Source organism: Lepidochelys olivacea, assembly GCF_965140295.1.
Source record: "Lepidochelys olivacea isolate rLepOli2 genome assembly, chromosome: 1".
Classification (NCBI taxonomy): Eukaryota; Metazoa; Chordata; order Testudines; family Cheloniidae; genus Lepidochelys; species Lepidochelys olivacea.
Genome location: NC_140411.1, coordinates 121,649,004 through 121,674,170, shown reverse-complemented (window position 1 = coordinate 121,674,170; position 25,167 = coordinate 121,649,004). Strand labels below are relative to the sequence as shown.

At 47.5% G+C, this 25,167-nt stretch overlaps 1 protein-coding gene across 4 annotated transcripts in view; it reads right to left on the bottom strand.

The window, feature by feature from the left end:
* Positions 1 to 11,985, bottom strand: part of LOC311514728 (inosine-uridine preferring nucleoside hydrolase-like) — a 31,065-nt gene extending 19,080 nt beyond the window's left edge. Inside the window, exons 1-3 of one of the 4 annotated variants that reach the window (XM_084617414.1) lie at positions 11,961 to 11,985; positions 7,763 to 7,822; positions 6,951 to 7,141 (exon numbers count right to left, since the gene is read on the bottom strand). In XM_084617414.1, coding sequence (XP_084473540.1) covers positions 6,951 to 7,130 — 180 coding nt within the window. In that variant the 5' untranslated portion in view covers positions 7,131 to 7,141; positions 7,763 to 7,822; positions 11,961 to 11,985. Of the gene's footprint in view, positions 1 to 6,950; positions 7,142 to 7,762; positions 7,823 to 8,553; positions 8,665 to 10,092; positions 10,244 to 11,960 lie in introns of those variants that run through there. The other 3 variants (XM_084617416.1, XM_084617413.1, XM_084617415.1) reach the window with 3 other exon arrangements.
* Between the last annotated feature and the right edge of the window lie 13,182 nt (positions 11,986 to 25,167).

The following is a 25,167-nucleotide window of genomic DNA, read 5'->3' as shown; positions in this document are numbered from 1 at the left end:
AGCGCCGGAGCAGGACAAACCCCTGACCCCGATTCCCGGTGGGAGCTGAGGGCTGGCTTAAATGGTCCGATGGGTCGGATGGGGCCCACGGGCCGTAGTCTGCCCACCACTGATCTAGGCTGTCAGGTGTAAAGATACTGGATCGAGGTGCAAGATCTGACAATTCTGGAAGACTGTCAGGCAGAGCAGATAAGGTGATAAAGTGGCTGCACTGAAAGGTTCATGAAATCCAAATACCAGAACTGCTTGGCCCATACTAGGGCTATCATAATAACTCTGAATCCTGCCTCAGTATCCTGAGTATCACAGGGACTGGCAGAAAGGCATACTTCAACCCTGGCATCCAAGGGATGAGAAAGGCATTTGTCAGGGAGCCTTAGCTTGCATCCCTTCTGGAATAGAAGAATGTCTGACACTTGTTCTGGTCTGTTGCTACTCTTGGGAATCCCCATTTACAAAAGATGTTCTGTAAGACTGAGTCTTTGAGCGCCCACTTGTTGTCAGGAAATTGCCTGCTGAGTTGATCTGTCAAGGTGTTCAGAAGGCTGAAAAGGTGCACAGCCACACATGTAACTTGGTTCAGAATGTATCTATTCCATAGTCCCATGGCTTCCTGACAGAGTGAGAATGATCTTGTTCCCCATTGTCTGTTGACATAATCTACAGCTGTGGTGTTGTCTGTCAACACTTGTATTCAGAATTCCTAAAGAGGAGGTAGGAATGCTTTGCATACCAAGCTGATACCTAGCCCTAACACATATATATGGCAGCAAGCTTCCTGAGGGAACCAGAGGTCCTGAATTTGAAGGTCATAATCTAGATCAGGGGTGGGCAATTTGCGGCCCGTCAGAGTAATCCGCTGGTGGGCTGGGAGACAGTGTTTATGTTGACCATCTTCAGGCAGGGCTACCCACAGCTCTCAGTGAAGATCCAAGATAGGCTATCATCCCCCTTTCTTCTTTGTGATCAAAAAAGTAATGGGAGTAAAAAGCCAACCCTTGCATTGCTCCCAGCTGTAAAAGGGACAGTACTTCCTATTTTGATGGTCTTTCACGAGACAGTTCCCTGAAAAGAGACAGGAAAGGAGGCAGTAGGAGGGTGGAGAGAAGGATGGAATTGAAACTGAATGCCCCTTTGTTACCATCTCTGGGACCTATAAATCTGAGGTAACCTCAGCTCAAATTTCTCCAAAATAAAAGAGGTAGTTGCCAAGGGGGGAGGTGTAGAACAAACAAAGTTCTCTGATCATCCTATCAGTTTCTCCACTTTGCATTGCACCTGCTACCTAGTGGAACCCCAAGACTGTGGGGCAGCAGAGGAGGCAGAGGGTTGTCTCCAGTGGAATCTCTGTCTCTTCATTGGCAGTTTTGAAGTACCATGTGACTGACTGTAAAACTGGACTGAGGTGTGCTGTCTATAGGATGTTGATGTGGCTGCTTCCTTTTTGGGTTAAGAAAAGGAGTACTTGTGGCACCTTAGAGACTAACCAATTTATTTTAGCATAAGCTTTTGTGAACTACAGCTCACTTGGAACTCAAAGTCCTAAAGAAAGCAGAGTTGGCCTTGAATCTTTTGGAGGCCACAGGGCTTCATCAAATGAGAGGTTCTTGCTTGGAGTTTCCTGGGGATCCTCGAACACTGAAGCCACAAAGATCTCCTCCTGGCTATTGCAGTAGCTATTGTGTGCACTGTGGTGTCAGACACAGAATCATAGAATATCAGGGTTGGAAGGGACCTCAGGAGGTCATCTAGTCCAACCCCCTGCTCAAAAGCAGGACCCATCCCCAATTAAATCATCCCAGCCAGGGCTTTGTCAAGCCTGACCTTAAAAACTTCTAAGGAAGGAGATTCCACCACCTCCCTAGGCAACGCATTCCAGTGTTTCACCACCCTCCTAATGAAAAAGTTTTTCCTAATATCCAACCTAAACCTCCCCCACTGCAACTTGAGACCACTACTCCTTGTCCTATCCTCTTCCACCACTGAGAATAGTCTAGAACCATCCTCTCTGGAACCACCTCTCAGGTAGTTGAAAGCAGCTATCAAATCCCCCCTCATTCTTCTCTTCCGCAAACTAAACAATCCCAGTTCCCTCAGCCTCTCCTCATAAGTCATGTGTTCCAGACCCCTAATCATTTTTGTTGCCCTTCGCTGGACTCTCTCCAATTTATCCACATCCTTCTTGTAGTGTGGGGCCCAAAACTGGACACAGTACTCCAGATGAGCCCTCACCAATGTCGAATAGAGGGGGACGATCACGTCCCTCGATCTGCTCGCTATGCCCCTACTTATACATCCCAAAATGCCATTGGCCTTCTTGGCAACAAGGGCACACTGCTGACTCATATCCAGCTTCTCGTCCACTGTCACCCCTAGGTCCTTTTCCGCAGAACTGCTGCCTAGCCATTCGGTCCCTAGTCTGTAGCTGTGCATTGGGTTCTTCCGTCCTAAGTGCAGGACCCTGCACTTATCCTTATTGAACCTCATCAGATTTCTTTTGGCCCAATCCTCCAATTTGTCTAGGTCCCTCTGTATCCTATCCCTGCCCTCCAGCGTATCTACCACTCCTCCCACTTTAGTATCATCCGCAAATTTGCTGAGAGTGCAATCCACACCATCCTCCAGATCATTTATGAAGATATTGAACAAAACCGGCCCCAGGACCGACCCCTGGGGCACTCCACTTGACACCGGCTGCCAACTAGACATGGAGCCATTGATCACTACCCGTTGAGCCCGACAACCTAGCCAACTTTCTACCCACCTTATAGTGCATTCATCCAGCCCATACTTCTTTAACTTGCTGACAAGAATACTGTGGGAGACCGTGTCAAAAGCTTTGCTAAAGTCAAGATACAATACATCCACTGCTTTCCCTTCATCCACAGAACCAGTAATCTCATCATAAAAGGCGATTAGATTAGTCAGGCATGACCTTCCCTTGGTGAATCCATGCTGACTGTTCCTGATCACTTTCCTCTCATGTAAGTGCTTCAGGATTGATTCTTTGAGGACCTGCTCCATGATTTTTCCGGGGACTGAAGTGAGGCTCACTGGCCTGTAGTTCCCAGGATCCTCCTTCTTCCCTTTTTTAAAGATTGGCACATTAGCCTTTTTCCAGTCATCTGGGACTTCCCCCGTTCGCCACGAGTTTTCAAAGATAATGGCCAATGGCTCTGCAATCACAGCCGCCAGTTCCTTTACACTCTCGGATGCAACTCGTCTGGCCCCATGGACTTGTGCACGTCCAGCTTTTCTAAATAGTCCCTAACCATCTCTTTCTCCACAGAGGGCTGGCCATCTATTCCCCATGTTGTGATGCCCAGCGCAGCAGTCTGGGAGCTGACCTTGTTCGTGAAGACAGAGGCAAAAAAAGCACTGAGTACATTAGCTTTTTCCACATCCTCTGTCACTAGGTTGCCTCCCTCATTCATTAAGGGGCCCACACTTTCCTTGACTTTCTTCTTGTTGCCAACATACCTGAAGAAACCCTTCTTGTTACTCTTAACATCTCTCGCTAGCTGCAGCTCCAGGTGCGATTTGGACCTCCTAATTTCATTCCTACATGCCCGAGCAATATTTTTATACTCTTCCCTGGTCATATGTCCAACCTTCCACTTCTTGTAAGCTTCTTTTTTATGCTTAAGATCCGCTAGGATTTCACCGTGAAGTCAAGCTGGTCGCCTGCCATATTTACTATTCTTTCGACACATCGGGATGGTTTGTCCTTGTAACCTCAACAGGGATTCCTTGAAATACAGCCAGCTCTCCTGGACTCCTTTCCCCTTCATGTTAGTCCCCCAGGGGATCCTACCCATCCGTTCCCTGAGGGAGTCAAAGTCTGCTTTCCTGAAGTCCAGGGTCCGTATCCTGCTGCTTACCTTTCTTCCCTGTGTCAGGATCCTGAACTCAACCAACTCATGGTCACTGCCTCCCAGATTCCCATCCACTTTTGCTTCCCCCACTAATTCTTCCCGGTTTGTGAGCAGCAGGTCAAGAAAAGCTCCCCCCCTAGTTGGCTCCTCTAGCACTTGCACCAGGAAATTGTCCCCTATGCTTTCCAAAAACTTCCTGGATTGTCTATGCACCGCTGTATTGCTCTCCCAGCAGATATCAGGAAAATTAAAGTCACCCATGAGAACCAGGGCATGCAATCTAGTAGCTTCCGCGAGCTGCCGGAAGAAAGCCTCATCCACCTCATCCCCCCGGTCCGGTGGTCTATAGCAGACTCCCACCACTACATCACTCCTGTTGCTCACACTTCGAAACTTAATCCAGAGACACTCAGGTTTTTCTACAGTTTCGTACCGGAGCTCTGAGCAGTCATACTGTTCCCTTACATACAGTGCTACTCCCCCACCTTTTCTGCCCTGCCTGTCCTTCCTGAACAGTTTATAACCATCCATGGCAGTACTCCAGTCATGTGAGTTATCCCACCAAGTCTCTGTTATTCCAATCACGTCATAATTCCTTGACATCACCAGGACCTCCAGTTCTCCCTGCTTGTTTCCAAGGCTTTGTGCATTCGTATATAAGCACTTGAGATAACCTGCTGATTGCCCCTCATTCTCAGTATGAGGCAGGAGCCCTCCCCTCACAGACGTTCCTGCCCGTGCTTCCTCCCGGTATCCCGCTTTCCCACTTATCTCAGGGCTTTGGTCTCCTTCCCCCAGTGAACCTAGTTTAAAGCCCTCCTCACTAGGTTAGCCAGCCTGCTCGCAAAGATGCTCTTCCCTCTCTTCGTAAGGTGGAGCCCGTCTCTGCCCAGCACTCCTCCTTCATGGAACACCATCCCATGGTCAAAGAATCCAAAGCCTTCTCTCCGACACCACCTGCGTAGCCATTCGTTGACTTCCACGATTCGACGGTCCCTACCCAGGCCTTTTCCTTCCACGGGGAGGATGGACGAGAACACCACTTGCGCCTCAAACTCCTTTATCCTTCTTCCCAGAGCCACGTAGTCCGCAGTGATCCGCTCAAGGTCATTCTTGGCAGTATCATTGGTGCCCACGTGGAGAAGCAGGAAGGGGTAGCGATCCGAGGGCTTGATGACTCTCGGCAGTCTCTCCGTCACATCGCGAATCTTAGCCCCCGGCAAGCAGCAGACTTCTCGGTTTTCCCGGTCAGGGCGGCAGATAGATGACTCAGTCCCCCGGAGTAGAGAGTCCCTGACCACCACCACCCGCCTCCTTCTCTTGGGAGTGGTGGTCGTGGAACCCCCCATCTCAGGACAGAGCATCTCATGCCTTCCAACCAGCGGAACATGTCCAACATGTCCAGCATAGACTGTAGAGAAGTACATGCAGTCACCTGAAATCTTTAATGGCAACAGCACATCTCCTCTTGGTGCTCACCGAGCAATTATAAATTGAGACAATCGATTCCAGTTTAAAAAGTCGTATTTTGAAAGGCTGGATAGTTAGCCACCTTCCTCTGAAGCACAGCTGTTAAATACACCTTGTAGCTGAATAGATCCAGCCTTTTTTGGATCCTCTTCTCTTGACATACATTTAGAAGGTCCCTGCTGTTTTGTTCTCTCCTGTTGTGCGGCCACTAGAAAAGAACCCAGTGTTGGATGTAAACAGAAAATCAAATAAGAAGCAGGAACCCAGTGCCCACTGTCCACTCTTTTTGACATGGACAGGATGGATACAGATGTATGTCAGATGGCTTATGCAGGCTCTAGCAGACCTTCATTAATGGGAATGCTCATGTTGAGCCTCCCTGCTGCAGAAGGATGCAGAATGACCCAGTTTCCTATGATTTTCTTGGTATGTCTCAGGAAGTCGGAATGATTTAATCAAAGCAATTTAAATCAGCAGGCTGGAAACACTGGTTTAAATAATTGGTTTTAATCTTATTTTGCTTTTGTAATTTTTAGTTATTTTGCTAAAGAATGGTTGGCTCTCATTGGTTGGTGACCATTAAAACACGTTGATTTGGAACTAAATACAGCCTTTATACTAAATTTGGTACTACTTTTTGCTAATCAGGAGACTATAATACACACCCACACTTACTTACTTGAGCAACTATATATCTTAACTTACATTTATTCAGATTCTTATTGTTTACATTTTTCTTATGTTAAGAAATGTCATTCACCTTTTTTTCTTTACTAGATAATGAATAATTTTTTACTTGTGATTTGTGTCAATTTGAATGGAAATTCAAATCCATTAAAAATGCACAAAACAGCAATTATTTTATTAAGAAAACTAGCTTAAATGTGCTGGATACATGAGAAAAAAAGTAAATGTATCAAAACATGTTTTACATTTATAACTGATTTATTAAACAAAGTATTATCTGTAGCTAGTGAATTCAACCAATTGCTTCCAACTCAAATTGCTTCCATGTCCCTCAAGATTTTAGAACTCATCCTCTCATACCTATGCTAGCTGCCACAGGAAGAAAGAAGGAGCTAAAGGACAATTGGGCCTACTCCACCCTTTATGCCCATTAAGGGGGAGGTAGAAGGGGGCACAAGGGCACCCAAGGCACAGCATGGTCCCAATGAACACTGCTGGCCAAAAGTATCAAAATCTCACGTGCATGGATGCATACACGCAGTGTATGGAATCCATTTGGACAATCACTTGAAGAAGCAATATTACAGCATCAATTCCAAAAAATATCTTAGCAATGATCAAATTAGTGGCACTAAAATTACAGAGCCTTTATGAAAAGGGCAGAAATTTTACATCAGCCAGGAAAAATATATATACTTATAGGATATTTTTTAAAGGAGCTAGGAAAATTACTATTACTATTCCTGGGATCGATATGATGAAACAACAAACAAGTCAAAAATTACCCTACATCAGCGAAGAAATTATTTATGGAGGAGAAACTATAAAAGGTGACCCTACCCTATGCGAGTTGATGATTTTTAAACAAGACCTGACACAAAGATGAACCCATTCACATACATTTAAGAGACTCATTACCTCAAGCCTGTTACAAACTTGTAGCACACGAAGTACATTTTTGCAGACGTTTTCCAACTGTGTGTTTCCATAACAGCAAGTAATTCCCAGGATTTCAACACTGGGAGATGCCAGAGCCATCATTATGGCTTGAGCATCATCAACTCCACAGTCAACATCAATCAACAGCAACTTTGTCATTTTTTAAATACCTACAAAACAGTTAAAAGTGGATTAGACAACTAACCTAATAATTAAGATACTGTAGATCATGTGGAGAAAACATATTCTAAAGATATGGCTACATTTTAACTGGGTTTCAGTTCAAACCCTGTAGGTTATTTGCCAAAACCTTTTTCTACACACTTTTTTTTATTATTTCAGGTTACATCTGATTTTTCGTGTAATGTTTTATGTACCATAAAATTAATCCACCTCTATTTTAAAAGAAAATGTCAAGAATCACTGATTTGTAGATCAACAGGAAGCTAAAAATGAGTGGTTAACTAACTGGGACTTTTGAGAAGTTTTTATACGTTAACTACAACATTTGCGCAGTGACTTAAAAAAATAAAATCTATCATATTCATTTACACCCAATTAAAATAATTGGGGAAATTATAAATTACCACCTAATACCAGTTTATTTTAAAATTGAGATGATTTCTTAATCCCTATAAAAAAGGGAGTAGTAATGTAGACTCCTTGTGACAATTAAGTAAATTATAATCTGGGAGGTACAGGCAATACCCACATGGGGGGGGGGGGGGGAATCTGAAATCAAGGAAACCAGCACACAATTATAGGAGCTGGGACACAGCTTTAACACTTACCTTCCTCAAAGCTTCCTTCCCAAATAGAAAATAGTTTATGATGGTCTCCACTGCAATTATCTTAAATGAGATGAGGAAATATTATTCATACTCAGTAGAACTGCAACCATTTTCTGCTACCTTACATTCTTATACCTTCATAGGCACTGACTTCTAGTTTTCCCTGGAGGTGTTCCACCCTTGCTCCGTCCCAAAGCCCTGCACCCTTTCCCCGAGGCCCCCAGCCCACCTGCCCCTCCCTGCTTTCCGCCCTCCCCCAAACCCTTCCCTCAGCCTCCAAACAGCTTTTTGATGGCAGCTGCCGATCAGCTATTTGGTGGTGTTGCCGAACAGCTGTGGCTAGTGGGTACTGAGCACCCACTATTTTTTTCCCCTGTGACTGCTCCAGCACCAGAGCACCCATGGAGTTGACACCTATGCAACTGTTAAATCTTGTTGACATTAATGATAGGTTACTCCATTTGCTTTCTGTGACTTAGTTTATCTCTGAAGTTCAAAGCACATCCGCGGACATCTCCCTTTTAATTGAATCTGAGTCAACAAAGTCCCAAATACCTCTCGCAGCCCTCCCACGCCTTTATCTCACATAATCTAATTCAGTGCTCTCAACAACACTCCACTAGCTACACTTTCATGAGACAGTTCTCGGTGTTCATCTTTTGGATCCACCCTTAGATTTGTTTAATACTTCTGGAGAAAAATTGCTATTAGGAATGTGTGTTGACACACTCCTCAATCACACACCCCCAGGCATTCCTGAGACAGCTGTATTCAGTTGTTTTCCCCCCTACCTTCACCTCTAACAAGGTGCTCCTTGCTCGGGCCCATTTGAGAAGTCTTGCGGCAGAGAAGACTGAATTTTTTTTTCTGTCATTGTTTCTCTGCATTATAGCCACCCAATTAATTGATTAAGCAATAATGGGAGAGTAATATTCCAAAACAGGTTCTGCCAGGTGCCTTAGGTAGCCAGTTTCTGAAAATCAGCAGGAAACTCCCACTGATTTTACAGATAAAGGAAACATGTACAACGCCAGGAAAAGCATTTTGCTAAAACATGTCAATCTAAAGCTGTCAACCCACGTCAAATCTCCAGAGACCCATAGATTCCAAGGCCAGAAGGGACCATGTAGTCTGCACTCCTGTATAACACAGGCCATAGGACTTCACCTAAAACAATTACCAGCACATGTCTTTTGGAAAACATCCAACCTTGCTTTAAAAATTGTCAGTGATGGCAAATTGTTCCAATGACCCCAAGCAAAAGTGATATAAGTTGCCACATTCTACTCCTGAGGGAATTCTGTGCTACTGCACAATGCAAAATTTGCAGAAATTAATGTTTTTTGTGTAGAATTTCCTTTCTGCCACAAAAATGAGCTGCAGTGATGCTGGCTGACATTAGAGGCCACTGGATCCTCAGGAGGAGGTAGCAGGTGTCTGGGCTGGTGGGACCCCATGGCTGGGCTCTGGGAGGGGCAGGTTGTGGTTGTCTGGCCTCCCCGGGCTGGGCAAGGGGCCAGAGAAGCAGGAACCAGGTTGCCACAGGGGTTTCTTTAACTCTCTGCTCCTGGGGGAATTTGTGTCTGTATTGTTTTCTGTTTCGGAGTGCAGCCATGTTAGTCTGTATCCCCAAAAAGAAAAGGAGGACTTGTGGCTCACAAAAGCTTATGCTCTAATAAATTTGTTAGTCTTTAACATGCCACAAGTGCCCGTTTTCTCTTTATGTGCTGTTCTATTCATACTTGCTGACAGGTATTTTGACATAAATGACCAAGATAATCGAAACCGGTGGGATTATGTGGCGTTATTTTGACAAATAAAATTTGCAGAATTTTGCAACATTTTAAAATAGGGCGGGCAGAATTTTTCACGTTTTGGAGGCAGACTGCCCCCCCCCCCCGGCGCACCCGCGCTACGCCGCTGTAAGGTCAAGACAGACGGATGCTGCTCGGGCTTGTCCCCGCTCACGAGCCCCAAACCTCCCGCCGGCAAACCACGGGGGCGGGAGTCCAAAAAGCGCCCGCCCGCTCAGCGCCGGCAGCTTTTAGTTGCCGGGGTAAAAAACAGAGCCGCCCACTCCCCTCAGCGGGGCGGGGCGGGGAGGGGAGGGGGGGCGAACCGCCTGCGCCCACCACCGCAGCACCCGGCCGCCTCCCGCCGCGCGTCGGAACCCCGGGGGCGGCGCTTCCCACAGCCGAAGACGCCCCGGCTCCCGTCCGCGGCGCATCCCCCCGCCCCCGGGCCCCTAGCGCCCGGCACGGAGCGAGGCGCGCGCGCGCGCTCCTGCAGTTGGTTTGGGGCTCCAGGGAGGGGCCAGCCCCCGCCCCTACCTGCCGCCGCTCTGGGAGCCGAGCCCGCTGGGCGACGTTGCGCGTCCCACACACGTTGCGGCCAATCCCGAGCCGCCCCCGCCCCACGAGTCTCGCCCCTGAACTGGAAGAGCCGAGGAGGGGTTGGGGGAGGTGTCACGTGAGCTAACGCCCGGGCGAGGGAGGGCGGGAGGGGCGCGGGTGCGCTCGCTCTGCGTGCGGAGGCGGGGCAGCGCGGGCTGGGGGGGGCTGACCACGCCCCTGAGCGGTGTCCTGGCGGCGGGTGCCGGCCTAGCCCCGCCCCCCAGCGCCAGCCGCGGCAAGGGCGGGCGCTCCTGGCAGCAGTGGCGGCACGGGGTCGTGCCGAGTACGGGGCGCCCAGGCGCAGGGGCCTGGCCCTGCCGGGGTCCTCGCGGTGTAGACATTTGTACTTGGGCCGCGCCCGCGCTCTGGGACCCTCCTGCCTGGCAGGAGCCGAACATCTACACAGCAATGAAACAAGCCCCAGAGCCCGAGCCAGCTGGCACAGGGCAGCTGCGGGGTGTCCCGGTGCCATGTAGACGTACCCAGGGTCAGGGCATGCTACAGAACTGCAAAGTTCCCGCCTCAGGCTCTGCCCGTGCAGCATTCCCCCCCCCGACCCCCCCCTCAGTCACCCAGCAAGTCTCCCTCCTCGCCCTGGCCCCACCCTCCAGCAGTCTGGCCACTTAACTGGCCACTCCTATCACTCTGGCCATGCAACCACCCCCCACTCCATCATACAGCAAGGCACCCCCACCACCCTGGCCATTTAACCAGCTCCCCCATCACCCATGGCTCAACAACGCCCTCCCCCCCATCACACCCTCCATCACCCATGTGAGCAGGCCTCCCCCTCACCCCCTGGCCTAGCAAAGAATCCAGGACCTGTTAGCTGGTGGCCTGCCCAGAGCTCCCTGCTGTTCCATGGATGGTGGGGCTAGTCTTGCCACCACAATCACATTCAGACAGGGACTGATTACCTCAAACCTGTTACAAACTTCATAGTATCGTGGCTAACAGCATTCAGCATCAACCTTCTCCAAGCAGGTGGCTGGACCACAGTAGCCATTGAGCCACATGGAGATGTTAAGGACAGGGCTGCACACAGTTTTTCTATTGCTATCTCCTTTTGAAACTGATGTAGTTAGAGCAGAGCAATGGCCTAGTATATATACTTATGTAAAGCAGTATAGTTTATCTCCACAAATTAACACTTGTGACAGTATAGTCTATTCCCACAAATTTATGCTAAAAAACTTTACCAGTAGAACATCCTCATTAGGGTTGATTTAACTATACTGGTAATAAAATCAACCCCATAACAAAAATAGTTAAATTGGTTAAAAGTAACTGCATAGACCCAGCCTAGGAACAAGATTCCATCATTTAACAACATGCCTTGGGAACCTGATTCATGCGGTGTCCTCTCTTTGTATTTGGTTTAAGAAAAACACATTTATTAAGCTTAGAATAGAAACAAGACAGCTCCCAGAAGTGATCTTTAGAGATACCCACCTGGCAAGCCTCCCTGTGGGAGAAGTTACCATTTTAAGGACTTCAAATAGTTTTCATTCCACATAGTTACAATTGAAAGGTGACCATTAGTACCATGTTGACAGACATACTGCTCTGAAACCTTATAAACACACAGGTTTCAGAGTAGCAGCCCCATTAGTCTGTATTCACCACAAGTACTCCTTTTCTTCTTATAAACACAGATTTACAATGCAAGTAAATTAGTCAAGCATGGCTTTTTCTTCTCAAAACTATACCTATGTTGTCACGTCATGTTACTGCTCTTCAAGGTGATCTTATATTAAATTTTCAACAATATCCCCACAACTGACGTTAAATTAGCATATAGTTACCTGGTATGTTTTGTGCTACTTTTCAAATCTGGTGTTTTGCTTGCTGCTGCTTTCCAAGTATGTTGGAATTTGATCTGGAAGTAGAGAACTTTATAACATACCAGTTAATTCATAATTTGCTGAAAACAGAAGCTGTGTGTGTAGTGTTGTATATGAACTTGGGACTTGTCAAGGTTCCTCCCCCACTCTGAACTCTAGGGTACAGATGTGGGGACCTGCATGAAAAACCTCCTAAGCTTATCTTTACCAGCTTAGGTCAAAACTTCCCCAAGGTACAAAATATTACACCTGTTGTCCTTGGACTGGCCGCTACCACCACCAAACTAATACTGGTTACTGGGGAAGAGCTGTTTGGACGCGTCCTTCCCCCCAGAATACTTCCCAAAACCTTGCACCCCACTTCCTGGACAAGGTTTGGTAAAAAGCCTCACCAATTTGCCTAGGTGACTACAGACCCAGACCCTTGGATCTTAAGAACAATGAACAATCCTCCCAACACTTGCACCCCCCCTTTCCTGGGAAATGTTGGATAAAAAGCCTCACCAATTTGCATAGGTGACCACAGACCCAAACCCTTGGATCTGAGAACAATGAAAAAGCATTCAGTGTTTTACAAGAAGACTTTTAATAAAAAATAGAAGTAAATAGAAATAAAGAAATCCCCCCCTGTAAAATCAGGATGGTAGATATCTTACAGGGTAATTAGATTCAAAAACATAGAGAACCCCTCTAGGCAAAACCTTAAGTTACAAAAAAGATACACAGACAGAAATAGTTATTCTATTCAGCACAATTCTTTTCTCAGCCATTTAAAGAAATCATAATCTAACACATACCTAGCTAGATTACTTACTAAAAGTTCTAAGACTCCATTCCTGTTCTGTCCCCGGCCAAGACGACTACAGACAGACACAGACCCTTTGTTTCTCTCCCTCCTCCCAGCTTTTGAAAGTATCTTGTCTCCTCATTGGTCATTTTGGTCAGGTGCCAGCAAGGTTACCTTTAGCTTCTTAACCCTTTACAGGTGAGAGGAGCTTTCCCCTGGCCAGGAGGGATTTTAAAGGGGTTTACCCTTCCCTTTACATTTATGACACGCCCCCCAAATCTCAGCTAGGGTGAAACACTGGCTGGGATTTCTTCCTGGAGCTCTAGGAAAAACAGAGTTAATAAGACACATGCATCTCTAAATATACTACCAAGTACATAAAGACTAACAATATTTTCCATATCTCAAGGACGATTTTAACCAGTTGATTCTGGGAAACTTTCACGGGAGAGTGCATCAGCCACTTTGTTAGAAGCTCCTGAGATGTGTTGGATGTCGAAATCAAAATCTTGGAGAGCTAAACTCCACCGAAGAAGTTTTTTGTTAGTTTCCTTGACGGTGTGAAGCCACTTCAGTGCAGCATGGTCGGTTTGCAGGTGGAAACGCCGTCCCCAAACATATGGCCGTAGCCTTTCCAGAGCATAGACAATGGCATAACATTCTTTTTCAGTGACTGACCAGTTGCTTTCCCTCTCAGACAGTTTTTTGCTGAGAAACACTACAGGGTGGAATTCTTGATCAGGTCCTTTCTGCATTAAAACTGCTCCCACACCACGCTCGGATGCATATGTGGTTACTAGGAACGGTTTGTCAAAGTCTGGGGCCCTTAGTACAGGGTCAGACATGAGTGTCGCTTTAAGCTTGTTAAAGGCCTTCTGACACTTCCCGGTCCACTGAACAGCATTTGGCTATTTCTTTTTGGTTAGGTCTGTCAGTGGGGCAGCGATTTGGCTGTAGTGCGGTACAAATCGTCTGTAACAACCAGCCAAGCCTAAGAAGGATTGAACCTGTTTCTTTGACTTTGGGACAGGCCACTTTTGGATAGCCTCCACTTTGGCCTGTAGGGGGCTGATAGTTCCTTGACCCACCTGGTGTCCAAGGTAAGTCACTCTGTTTAGGCCTATTTGACACTTCTTAGCCTTAGCAGTTAGTCCTGCCTCCCTTATGCGCTCAAGGACTTTTTGTAGATGTTCCAGGTGGTCTGCCCAGGAATCCGAAAATATGGCCACATCGTCAAGGTAGGCGACTGCATATTCTCCTAATCCCGCTAGGAGACCATCTACAAGTCTTTGGAAAGTGGCGGGTGCATTTCGCAGCCCGAAAGGGAGTACATTAAATTCATACAGCCCGAGATGTGTGATGAAGGCTGACCTTTCCTTGGCAGATTCATCTAGCGGTACCTGCCAGTACCCCTTGGCTAAGTCCAAGGTAGAGATGAACTGGGCCCGTCCCAGTTTCTCTAATAGTTCATCTGTGCGTGGCATTGGATAGTTGTCTGGGCGAGTTACAGCATTTAGCTTACGGTAGTCCACGCAAAAACGTATTTCCCCATCTGGTTTGGGAACTAGAACCACTGGAGATGCCCATGCACTTTCAGAGGGGCGGATTACACCCATCTGTAACATATCCTGGATCTCCCGTTCTATAGCAGTTTTAGCTTGAGGAGACACCCGGTAAGGTTGGACCCTAATTGGGTGAGCATTACCTGTGTCAATGGAGTGGTATGCCCGTTCAGTCAGTCCTGGGGTGGCTCAGAACGTTGGCGCGTAGCTAGTGCACAGCTCCTGGATCTGCTGTCGCTGCATACGCCCAAGGGTCATGGAGAGGTTCACCTCTTCCACACCACCAGCACATTTCCCTTCGTAGTAAACACCTTCAGGCCACTCAGCGTCGTCTCCTCCCTAGGCTGTAAACTGACAAACCTTTAATTCTCTGGAATAAAAGGGCTTTAGAGAATTAATATGGTACACCTTTGGCTTTCGGTTGGAGGTGGGGAATGCTATGAGATAATTAACAGCTCCCAGGCGCTCCTGGACCATGAATGGCCCTTCCCACGATGCTTCCATTTTATGGGCCTGGAGCGCCTTTAAGACCATGACCTGGTCCCCTACTTTGAAGGAACGCTCTCTGGCATGTTTATCATACCAGGCTTTTTGCTCTTTTTGAGCATCCTGTAAGTTTTCTTTAGCAAGGGCTAAAGAGGTTCGGAGGGTGTTTTGTAGGTTGGTTACAAAGTCCAGAATATTAGTTCCTGGAGAAGGTGTAAATCCCTCCCATTGCTGCTTCACCAACTGCAATGGCCCCTTAACCTCACGGCCATATACAAGTTCAAATGGGGAAAACCCTAAACTGGGATGTGGTACAGCTCTGTAGGCAAAGAGCAACTGCTGCAACACTAGGTCCCAATCATTGGAGTGCTCATTTACGAATTTACGTATCATGGCCACCAAAGTTCCATTAAACTTCTCCACCATGCCATTTGTTTGATGGTGGTAAGGAGTGGCAACCAAGTGATTTACCCCATGAGCTTCCCAAAGGTTTTTCATAGTTCCTGCCAGGAAATTAGTCCCTGCATCTGTGAGGATGTCGGAGGGCCAACCTACCCTGGCAAAAATGTCTGCTAGTGCCTGGCACACACTTTTAGCCCTGGTGTTGCTTAGAGCTACTGCTTCCGGCCATCGGGTGGCAAAATCCATGAAAGTCAGTATGTACTGCTTTCCTCTGGGTGTCTTTTTCGGAAAAGGACCCAGAATATCCACAGCTACTCGCTGAAATGGAACTTCAATGATGGGGAGTGGCTGGAGAGGGGCTTTGACCTGGTCTTGGGGTTTTCCCACTCTTTGGCACACCTCACAAGACTGGACATAGGTAGAAACATCCTTGCCCATTCCCTCCCAGTGGAATGACCCCCCCCAAACGGTCTTTGGTCCTGTTCACCCCAGCATGGCCACTAGGGTGATCGTGGGCTAAGCTCAACGGCTTGGCCCGGTATTTAGTTGGAACTACCAACTGTCTCTGAGGATGCCAGTCTTCCTGGTGTCCACCAGAAAGAGTTTCCTTGTATAAAAGTCCTCTTTCTACAACAAACCTGGATCGATTAGAAGAGCTGAGAGGCGGTGGGTTGCTCCGTGCTGCCGTCCAAGCTCTCTGGAGGCTTTCATCTGCTTCCTGTTCAGTCTGGAACTGTTCCCTTGATGCTGGAGACATCAGTTCCTCATTGGATTGTGGACCTAGGCTTGGTCCCTCTGGAAGCGATATAGAGGATGGAGCTGTTTCTGTTGACTGTGAACCGCTCTCCGCTGGTGCACTATGTTGGGATTCAGGCTCCGGCTGAGCCTCTTGGGTAGGGTTATCGGCTGCTGCCAGTTCAGGTTCAGTGGGGCCCTCTGGTGTTGAGGTTGCAAGTACTGGATTCAGTGCTGGCACGGGGTCTGGTGTTGGTTGTTTGGCTGGTTCCGGTTCTGGGACTGGTTCCGTCTGGGTCTCTGGGACTGGATCCACTACTGCTGTTGCAGACATTGGCCTGTGGTCCGGGTCCATCACCTCTGACTGGGTCCTGATAGAAGTTTCCGGAACAGAGCTAGGCCTCACGGCTTGTTTAGCCTGGCTGCGGGTGACCGTTCCCACCCTCTTGGCCTGCTTCACATGATTGGCCAAGTCTTCCCCCAACAGCATGGGGATGGGATAATCATCATAGACTGCAAAAGTCCACATTCCTGACCAGCCCTTATACTGGACAGGCAACTTGGCTGTAGGCAAATCGAAAGAGTTGGACTTGAAGGGTTGAATCGTCACTTGGATCTCTGGGTTGATTAAATTGGGGTCCACTAAGGAAGCATGGATAGCTGACACTTGTGCTCCGGTGTCCCTCCACGCGGTGACCTTCTTCCCGCCCACACTCACAGTTTCCCTCCGCTCCAAGGGTATCTGGGAGGTATCTGGGCCTGTGGACCTCTGGTGTGATTCCGGTGCAATGAACTGTAATCTGTTGGGGTTCTTGGGGCAGTTGGCCTTTACATGCCCCAGCTCGTTACATTTAAAACATCGTCCAGCTGATGGGTCACTGGGGCGAGGTGGGTTGCTGGAGAACGGGGTGGTGGGACGATAAGGGGTCTGGAGGGTTCTTTGGGAGGTAGGTGGGGCTTTGGGCGGCCCCCGGTAATAGGGTGTGGTCTGGGGTGGTCCCTTCTGGTCTCCGCTCCAACTGCGACCAGTTTTCTTCTTCTCTGCCACCTCCACCCATCTGGCTCCAATCTCTCCTGCCTCGATTACAGTTTTGGGCTTCCCGTCTAGGATGTATCTTTCTATTTCCTCAGGAACACCCTCTAAGAATTGTTCCATTTGCATTAGGAAGGGCAAATTTACTGGAGATTCAACACTTGCTCCTGATATCCAGGCATCCCAATGTTTCACAATGTGGTAGGCATGTCGGGTAAATGACATGTCTGGTTTCCACCTTAGGGCTCGGAACCTCCGACGAGACTGCTCGGGTGTTATCCCCATTCTGACTCTTGCCTTGGATTTAAACAGTTCATACTTGTTCATGTGTTCTTTAGGCATTTCAGCTGCCACCTCAGCTAAGGGTCCACTGAGCTGCGGCCTCAGCTCTACCATGTATTGGTCAGTAGAGATGTTGTACCCAAGGCAGGCCCTTTCGAAGTTTTCTAAGAAGGCCTCAGTATCATCACCTGCCTTGTAGGTGGGGAACTTTCTGGGATGGGAAGGGGTACCTGGAGAAGGATTGCTAGGGTTTGTTGGTATATTCTGCTGGACCTTTATCCTCTCCACCTCCTCCACATGCTTCCTCTCTTTTTCCTTCTCCTCCTCCACATGCTTCCTCTCTTTTTCCTTCTCCTCCTCCACATGCTTCCTTGCCTCCATTTCCCTCTTGTGGGCAGCCTCCTGTACCTCCTTCTCCAGCCGCATGAGTTCTATCTGTCTTTCATGTTCCCTTTGTTTTTCCTCAGCCTGAAATTTGGCTAATTCCAGCTGTAGTCGAGCTGAGGATTTGGTCATTCTAACCTCTCTGTTTTTAACTAACTTTACACCCGAGGTTTAGAAATAAACAAAACGTGGCTGTAAAATTTTGCTGTGCTGGAATAGAATACCTATTCTCTGATAGTGACTGTCAGCCTACAGAAAAAGACAATTCCCTTGTCTCTGCTCTGGGCCCAAATTAAAGCAAAAAACCTCCAACTACTTGGAAACCTGCTTACCCAGCCCAAAGAAAAAGCAAATGGGTAGAACACACACCCCCTATTTACTTTTAGGAAGAAAAGAAAAAAAAACCTCTGGGTTGGAAGACTGTGAATTTCCCTGCAGGAGTTAAGTACCCTGCCTCCAGGCAAAGAAAACCTGCAATTCACAAAGATAATCCCCTTTTGTCTCTGCTTGGCCACAGTTTCAGCTTTCAGTTTCAGCTGCTTTCTGGACTTTCTTTCCAAAGAAAAAAAAATTTCCTTTTTAAAATCTGTATTTCTAGTTCAAAAAATCTCAACTGGATCTCAAAATGATTTCAGGTTAATCCCACCACTGTGCCACCATGTCAAGGTTCCTCCCCCACTCTGAACTCTAGGGTACAGATGTGGGGACCTGCATGAAAAACCTCCTAAGCTTATCTTTACCAGCTTAGGTCAAAACTTCCCCAAGGTACAAAATATTACACCCGTTATCCTTGGACTGGCCGCTACCACCACCAAACTAATACTGGTTACTGGGGAAGAGCTGTTTGGACGCGTCCTTCCCCCCAAAATACTTCCCAAAACCTTGCACCCCACTTCCTGGACAAGGTTTGGTAAAAAGCCTCACCAGTTTGCCTAGGTGACTACAGACCCAGACCCTTGGATCTTAAGAACAATGAACAATCCTCCCAACACTTGCACCCCTCCTTTCCTGGGAAATGTTGGATAAAAAGCCTCACCAATTTGCATAGGTGACCACAGACCCAAACCCTTGGATCTGAGAACAATGAAAAAGCATTCAGTGTTTTACAAGAAGACTTTTAATAAAAAATAGAAGTAAATAGAAATAAAGAAATCCCCCCCTGTAAAATCAGGATGGTAGATATCTTACAGGGTAATTAGATTCAAAAACATAGAGAACCCCTCTAGGCAAAACCTTAAGTTACAAAAAAGATACACAGACAGAAATAGTTATTCTATTCAGCACAATTCTTTTCTCAGCCATTTAAAGAAATCATAATCTAACACATACCTAGCTAGATTACTTACTAAAAGTTCTAAGGCTCCATTCCTGGTCTATCCCTGGCAGAAACCAGCATACAGACAGACACAGACCCTTTGTTTCTCTCCCTCCTCCCAGCTTTTGAAAGTATCTTGTCTCCTCATTGGTCATTTTGGTCAGGTGCCAGCAAGGTTACCTTTAGCTTCTTAACCCTTTACAGGTGAGAGGAGCTTTCCCCTGGCCAGGAGGGATTTTAAAGGGGTTTACCCTTCCCTTTACATTTATGACAGGACTCTTTTCACTGTTTACTCAATGTGCTGGCATAAGATAAAATTCCATTGATTATGTATTTGAAAGCTCAGACCTTTGAACTTCTCAGTTTTACTGCACAATAAAAATAGATGTCAAATAACTATCAGTCCTACCATGTTCTAGATTTTTTTTCACAGATTCAGGGTGTGTGACTGGGCAACAAAAAGACAGATGAAATTCAATCTTGATTAAATGCAAAGTAATGCATACTGGAAAATATAATCCCAACTATATATACAAAATGACGGGGTCTAATTTAGCTGTTACCACTCAAGAAAAAGATCTTGGAGTTATCGTAGATAGTTCTCTGAAAAACATCTGCTCCATGTGCAGCGGCAGTCAGAAAAGCAAACAGGATGTTGAGACTCATTAGAAAAGGGATAGAAAATAAGACAGAAAATATCTTAATGCCACTACATAAATCCATGGTATGCCCACACCTTGAACAACACATGCAGTTCTCATTACCCCACCTCAAAAAATATATATTAGAATTGGAAAAGTCCAGAGAAAGGCAACAAAAATAATTAGTGGTACAAAACAGCTTCCATATGAGAAGAGATTTAAAAGACTGGGACTGTTCATCTTAGAAAAGAGGTGACTAAAGGGGGATTTGATAGAAGTCTATAAAACCTTGAGTGGTGTGAAGAAAGTAAGAGGCGATTACTCACCCTGTGCAGTAACTGTTGTTCTTTGAGATGGGTGTCCCAGTGGGTGCTCCACTTCAGGTAGGGTCGGATTAACCTTTTGTGGGCCCCTATATAGTCATTGTGGGCTCCGAGTGTGGGCCTGGTGTGGCAGTGCGATTGGTGCCATAGTATACCCGGTACTGAATCTCAGAGACATTTTTCGTTTTGATCACACACCTCTACATGACTATCTGCATTGCCATACACAGCTCCCTCAGCCCCCAGTTTTTCTCATTGAGCTGTACACCCATGTGGGCAGAACTTTCATAGTGATTAGGGAAACTCCCCACAGATTTATCTCCTTCCTCATTCAGACCTTCTATAGCCATGTCTCCAGTACCCCCTGTGTCACCAGTCACCGTATGTGGTCCTAGTCTCAGCTCAAAGTTCCAAAGCAAGCAGATACCTGATCAGTTCTGACAAATCCCTCCCGCAGCACCCATTTGAGCAAGCCACTTGCAAACACCATTTCCCCAAAGTGAGGACTTAGCCCTTGGGAATCTGAAGACACCAGCCTTTCTCCCTCTGCTCCCTTCTACATGCTAGTCTACTACCTGATCACCACTACCTCTCCCCATGCTTGTTTCCTTTCTACTTTGGACATGCTCCCCAACCAGCTGGGGCTATCCTCCCGCTGCAAGCCTGACCTGCTTCCTCTTTCCCTGCTCCCCTTGACATTCCTTTCCTACTGGTGACCTCTGTTCCTTGAGGTTAACTCCAGTTTCTTTATCTGCTCTAGCTTAATGGCCCCCAGTAGTCACAGAGCCACCTGCAGCTTCTCTGGCTATAGCTATGTGGCCAATTGCCAGAGGCCAGCCTGAGATAGCTGCAGCTACTAGTCAAGGGAGGGGTGGCTATTCCAAGGCTGAGAATGCTTGAACCTTGCAATGGCGGCACTAGGGACTCTAAATCCTCAGCGCTGGCCCTAGGCAGCTGCAGACTCTGCAGTTATGCACTTCCCTCCTCTAGGCTATGGCTTTAAGTACCTGAGATACCCATCACCTGCAGCAGAGGCCAATTCCCATGCACCCCTCAGCTAGCACATAGTCTTGCAGAAAGTGCAGCCTGAATGATTTTGGAAGCTGGGGTGCCAGGAGGTTCCCATCCCTGAGCAGCAGCTCTGCAACAAGCTCACATGCCCCCCCCTCTGCTGTGGGACCAGGACCCTGTGAAGACGGTGGAGTTACCCAGTGTATAACCAGTTCCATCCAAAGCCTCTTGAAGTGAGTGGGAGTCTTTTCGTTGTTGTTGATGGGCTGCGTATAGAAGCAAAGGACCTCATTCTAGACTCTAGAAGCAAAGTGCATTCTATGCTGCCCTGGTTTACTGTTGTAACAGGAAGGTCTCACATTACCGAGTGAATAAGCAACACTTCCTACGGCACCTAACTTTTTCTGAGAGGCTTCCCACCCAATTACTAAATGTAAACCTGCTTTGCTTACCAGGGCTGAAAATATCAGGTAGTATGGTCACAAAAGCCAGGCACTTCTGAATTCAGTAAGAATTTTGGATGTGCACAGAACACACACAGGACTGGTTCCCGCCTGGTTACAGAACTGCAGCAAAGTGGAACAATTTTCAGTTTGTGTGACTGGAGGATATCTGGATCCATATAAGACTGTCCTACATAAATGAGGAAAAGTTGAGGTGTCTTTATTATTCTTTTGTTCCACTCTTCGTTTCTATGGGGAATTTGCCAATGCAATATTACTGTCTTCCTTTTAAACAAACTAAAAAAAAAAAAAAAAAAAAAGGTAATGGCTGTTGAAAAGAGCTATTCCAGTCCTAGTTAGCACTGGGAAGACCCCAGCATTTGTTGCTCAATTTTATCCTACTTTTTCTACAGCAAATTACAGTGGATCAGCATATTTGATTTGGGAGAAACAAAGTAACAGTTGCCCAAATTGAGCTTGAGAACTCCTGAATTTTGAGGGTGTTCAAACCTGGAAGGCAGGTGCTAGATTTCCTTTCTGAAAATTAGGTAAATCTGGAAAGGAAAAGTCAATTTCTATTTTCATGGTTCAGAAGTGGAAATCCTCCTGTACTGTATCTGAAGCTGCCCAGGTCCTCCTCCCCTCCCTTACTTTTCATGTTAACTTCTGGTGGGATCCACATATCTCCCTTGCTAGGCTTCAGACAGAGAGGTGCACTGTCCATTTAGTCCACCCAGTTCCTCCTTTGGGGGCTGCCCTGGTGAGGGCACACCAGCATCCCTAATCCAGTCTGGGGAAGTCTTCTGAGGGTGATATCTGGGGCCAAAGCGTTCTACTCCTTGGGCATACATGTTCCCCATTCACAGTACCACCCCCTTTTAGCAGCCAGCTCTCCATTCACAGCAAGCTGCGGTGCATGGGGTCTCACAGCTTCCCCACTTCCTCCCCCTCCCTTTCCTGTTGATAGCAGCCAAGGGAATGCTGGGAAATCTAGTTCCTTCCCTGCTCTAGGGCCAGCACTATAGGCAGGGAGCTGGCCAAGAAACGACAGTTCCCAGGGTCCCATAGATTCTCAGCTCCCATGCTGGATCCCTGCTGCTCTGAGGCTCCATTTCTGCAGCGCTACAAGAGGGGAGAAAGTGAGTGTTAGCCCCCTTCTGAGCTTGGGCCTGGCGCTATGGCGCCATTGACACCATGGTAAATCCGGGATGGACTTCAGGTCAAGGTGCGTCCCAGCACCTTCGATCGGAGATTCCTACAGCAGTACCCCTATGGGCCACACACGCACAGTGCCTGCCTCACGAGCTGTCAGCGTTTGAATAGCACGTGCACGGCCCGGGCTCCTCAGTTCCTTCTCTACAACGGAGTGCGTTCCAGATTCCGAAGTAGAGGGAGAAGGGTGGGTAGTGGAGTACCCACAGGGACACTCATCTCGAAGAACGTCAGTTACTGCACAGGGTGAGTAACCTCCTCCTCTTCTTCTTCGAGAGATGTCCCTGTGGGTGCTCCACTTCAGGTGACTGAAAAGCAGTACCTCTTAGGATGGTTGGGACTTCAGATCAGATAAGAAGGCTGTTGACAAGACAGCTCTACCCATCTTGGTGTCAGATGCTTCAGTGTGCATGAGCACGTAATGATCGGCAAAGGTAACGTTCGATGCCCAGGTGGCTGCCTTGCATAGGTCAGAAAACGGAACATTACGGAGAAAGGCAGTGGAGGTGGAGACAGCTTTAGCAGAGTGTGTCCTAATTGATGTCAGAGGGTGTATTTGCTTCAGTTGGTAACAGAGACGTATGCAGTCTGCAATCCATTTGGAGAGTCTCTAGGTAGAGATAGCTTTTCCCTGTGATTGCTGAGTGGTAGAGACGAAAAGTTTGGGGGCAGGTTTCTAAACGGTTTTGTTCTATCCGGGTAAAAGGATAGTGCCCTGCGCACATCGAGAGTGTGCATTGCTGTTTCAAAAGCATTAGCATGAGGTTTTGGGGAAAATGTTGGTAGGTGTATTGGCTTATTGAGGTGAAAGGAAGAGCGTATCTTAGGCAGGAACTTTGGATGTGTGCAAAGTGTGACCTTATCATGGAAGAACATGGTGTACGGAGGTTCTGCCATGAGCACTCCCATTTCTCCTACTCGTCTGTCTGATAGCAATCACATCTGCAAGGCGGTCTTCATGGATAGGTGGAGAAGGAAGAACGTAGCCATTGGCTCAATGGGTTTATCCCTCAGGGCTTTGAGGACCAGGTGGAGGACCCATGGCACACCAGGCGGTTTCATGTTTGGATGCCCTTCAGGAACCTTTTGGTTACTGGATGGGCAAAGACCATAGTGTTGTCGATCTTCTGGTGATTGCAGTGAGGTGGACCTTGAGCGAGCTCGTGGAAAGACCTGATGTTTTAAGGTCCAGCAGATAATCCAGTATCAGTGGGAGTGGGGCGGAAACTGGGGAGGTCTGTTTGGCAGTACAGCAAGATGTGAACCTCTTCCATTTATGTAGGTAAGTAGTGCGCGTGGTTTGTCCTGCTGTGGAGTAGAACTGTCCGCACTTGCTCAGAACATGTTAACTCCTCATTAGAGAACCATTGATTAGCCAGGCCCTCAGGTGGAGTCATTGTACGTCGGGGTGAAATAGCTGGCCCCTGCGATGTGATAGGAGGTTGCTGGGGAGGGGGGGGAAAATCGGTGGCTTGACCGACATCCACATGAGGAAGGGATACCATGGTTGTCTGGGCCATGATGGGGCTATTAGAATGATGTTGGATTGGTCTGTTCTTGTCTTCTGTATTACAGAGGTATTGGTGGAAACGCATACATGAAAGGTTCCATGGGAGCATGAACGCATCTCCTCAAGAGTGTTTCCCTAGGCCTGCTCTGGAGCAGAATGTCGGGCGTTTTTTGTTTATTGCCATGGCAAATAGATCCAGTTGGGGATAACCCCAGGTCTGAAAAATGCAGGACAGAATGGTGTCAAGTTCCCACTCGTGCTGGGAAGGATTGACTGAGCTCATCTGTGGTCGTGTTCTGAGAAGTGGGCTGGTATGAGGTGGAGATATGGATATTGTATTGAAGGCACCAGTTCCATAGTTTTACCGCCTCTGTGCAGAGGGTATGGAACCGGGCTCGGGTTCTCCCATGTCTGTTCACATAAAACATACATGCGATATTGTCGGTCATGATCCGAATTCTGCGGTTTTGGATAATGGGAAGGAAATGGAGGCAGGCATTGCGTATGGCTCTGAGCTCTAGTAGATTTATGTGAAGCTTAGTTTCTATAGAGGACCAGAGACCCTGAGTGGTGAGGTGCCCATTTGCGTGCCCCATCCTGTGAGGGATGTATCTATAGTGATGGTAATTGAAGGGGGTTCTTGTCAGAAGGGAACCCCAGCACAGAGGTTGATAGGAGAGTTCCACCACAGGAGCAAGTCCTTGACTTTCGGGGGCATAGTTAGCAATTTGTTTAATCTGTGGATATTTGGTTTGTATACTGGGGCTAGCCACCTGCGAAGGCATCGCATGTACAGGCGGACTTTTGGGACCACAAATGTGGAAGCAGTGGCCATGTGTCCTAACAGCTGCAGGGAATCTCAGACTATAACCTGTGGGCTGACGCATATCTGGGTAATGAGGGTGCCCATTGTGTGGAATCTGTCCTGGGGAAGAGAGGCAAGACCCGTGGTGGAATCCAGGTGGGCCCCGATGAAGTGGATTTGTTGGGTAGGTTGTAAGGTAGATTTGTTTCTGTTTATTTGCAGACCCAAATGGCGTGG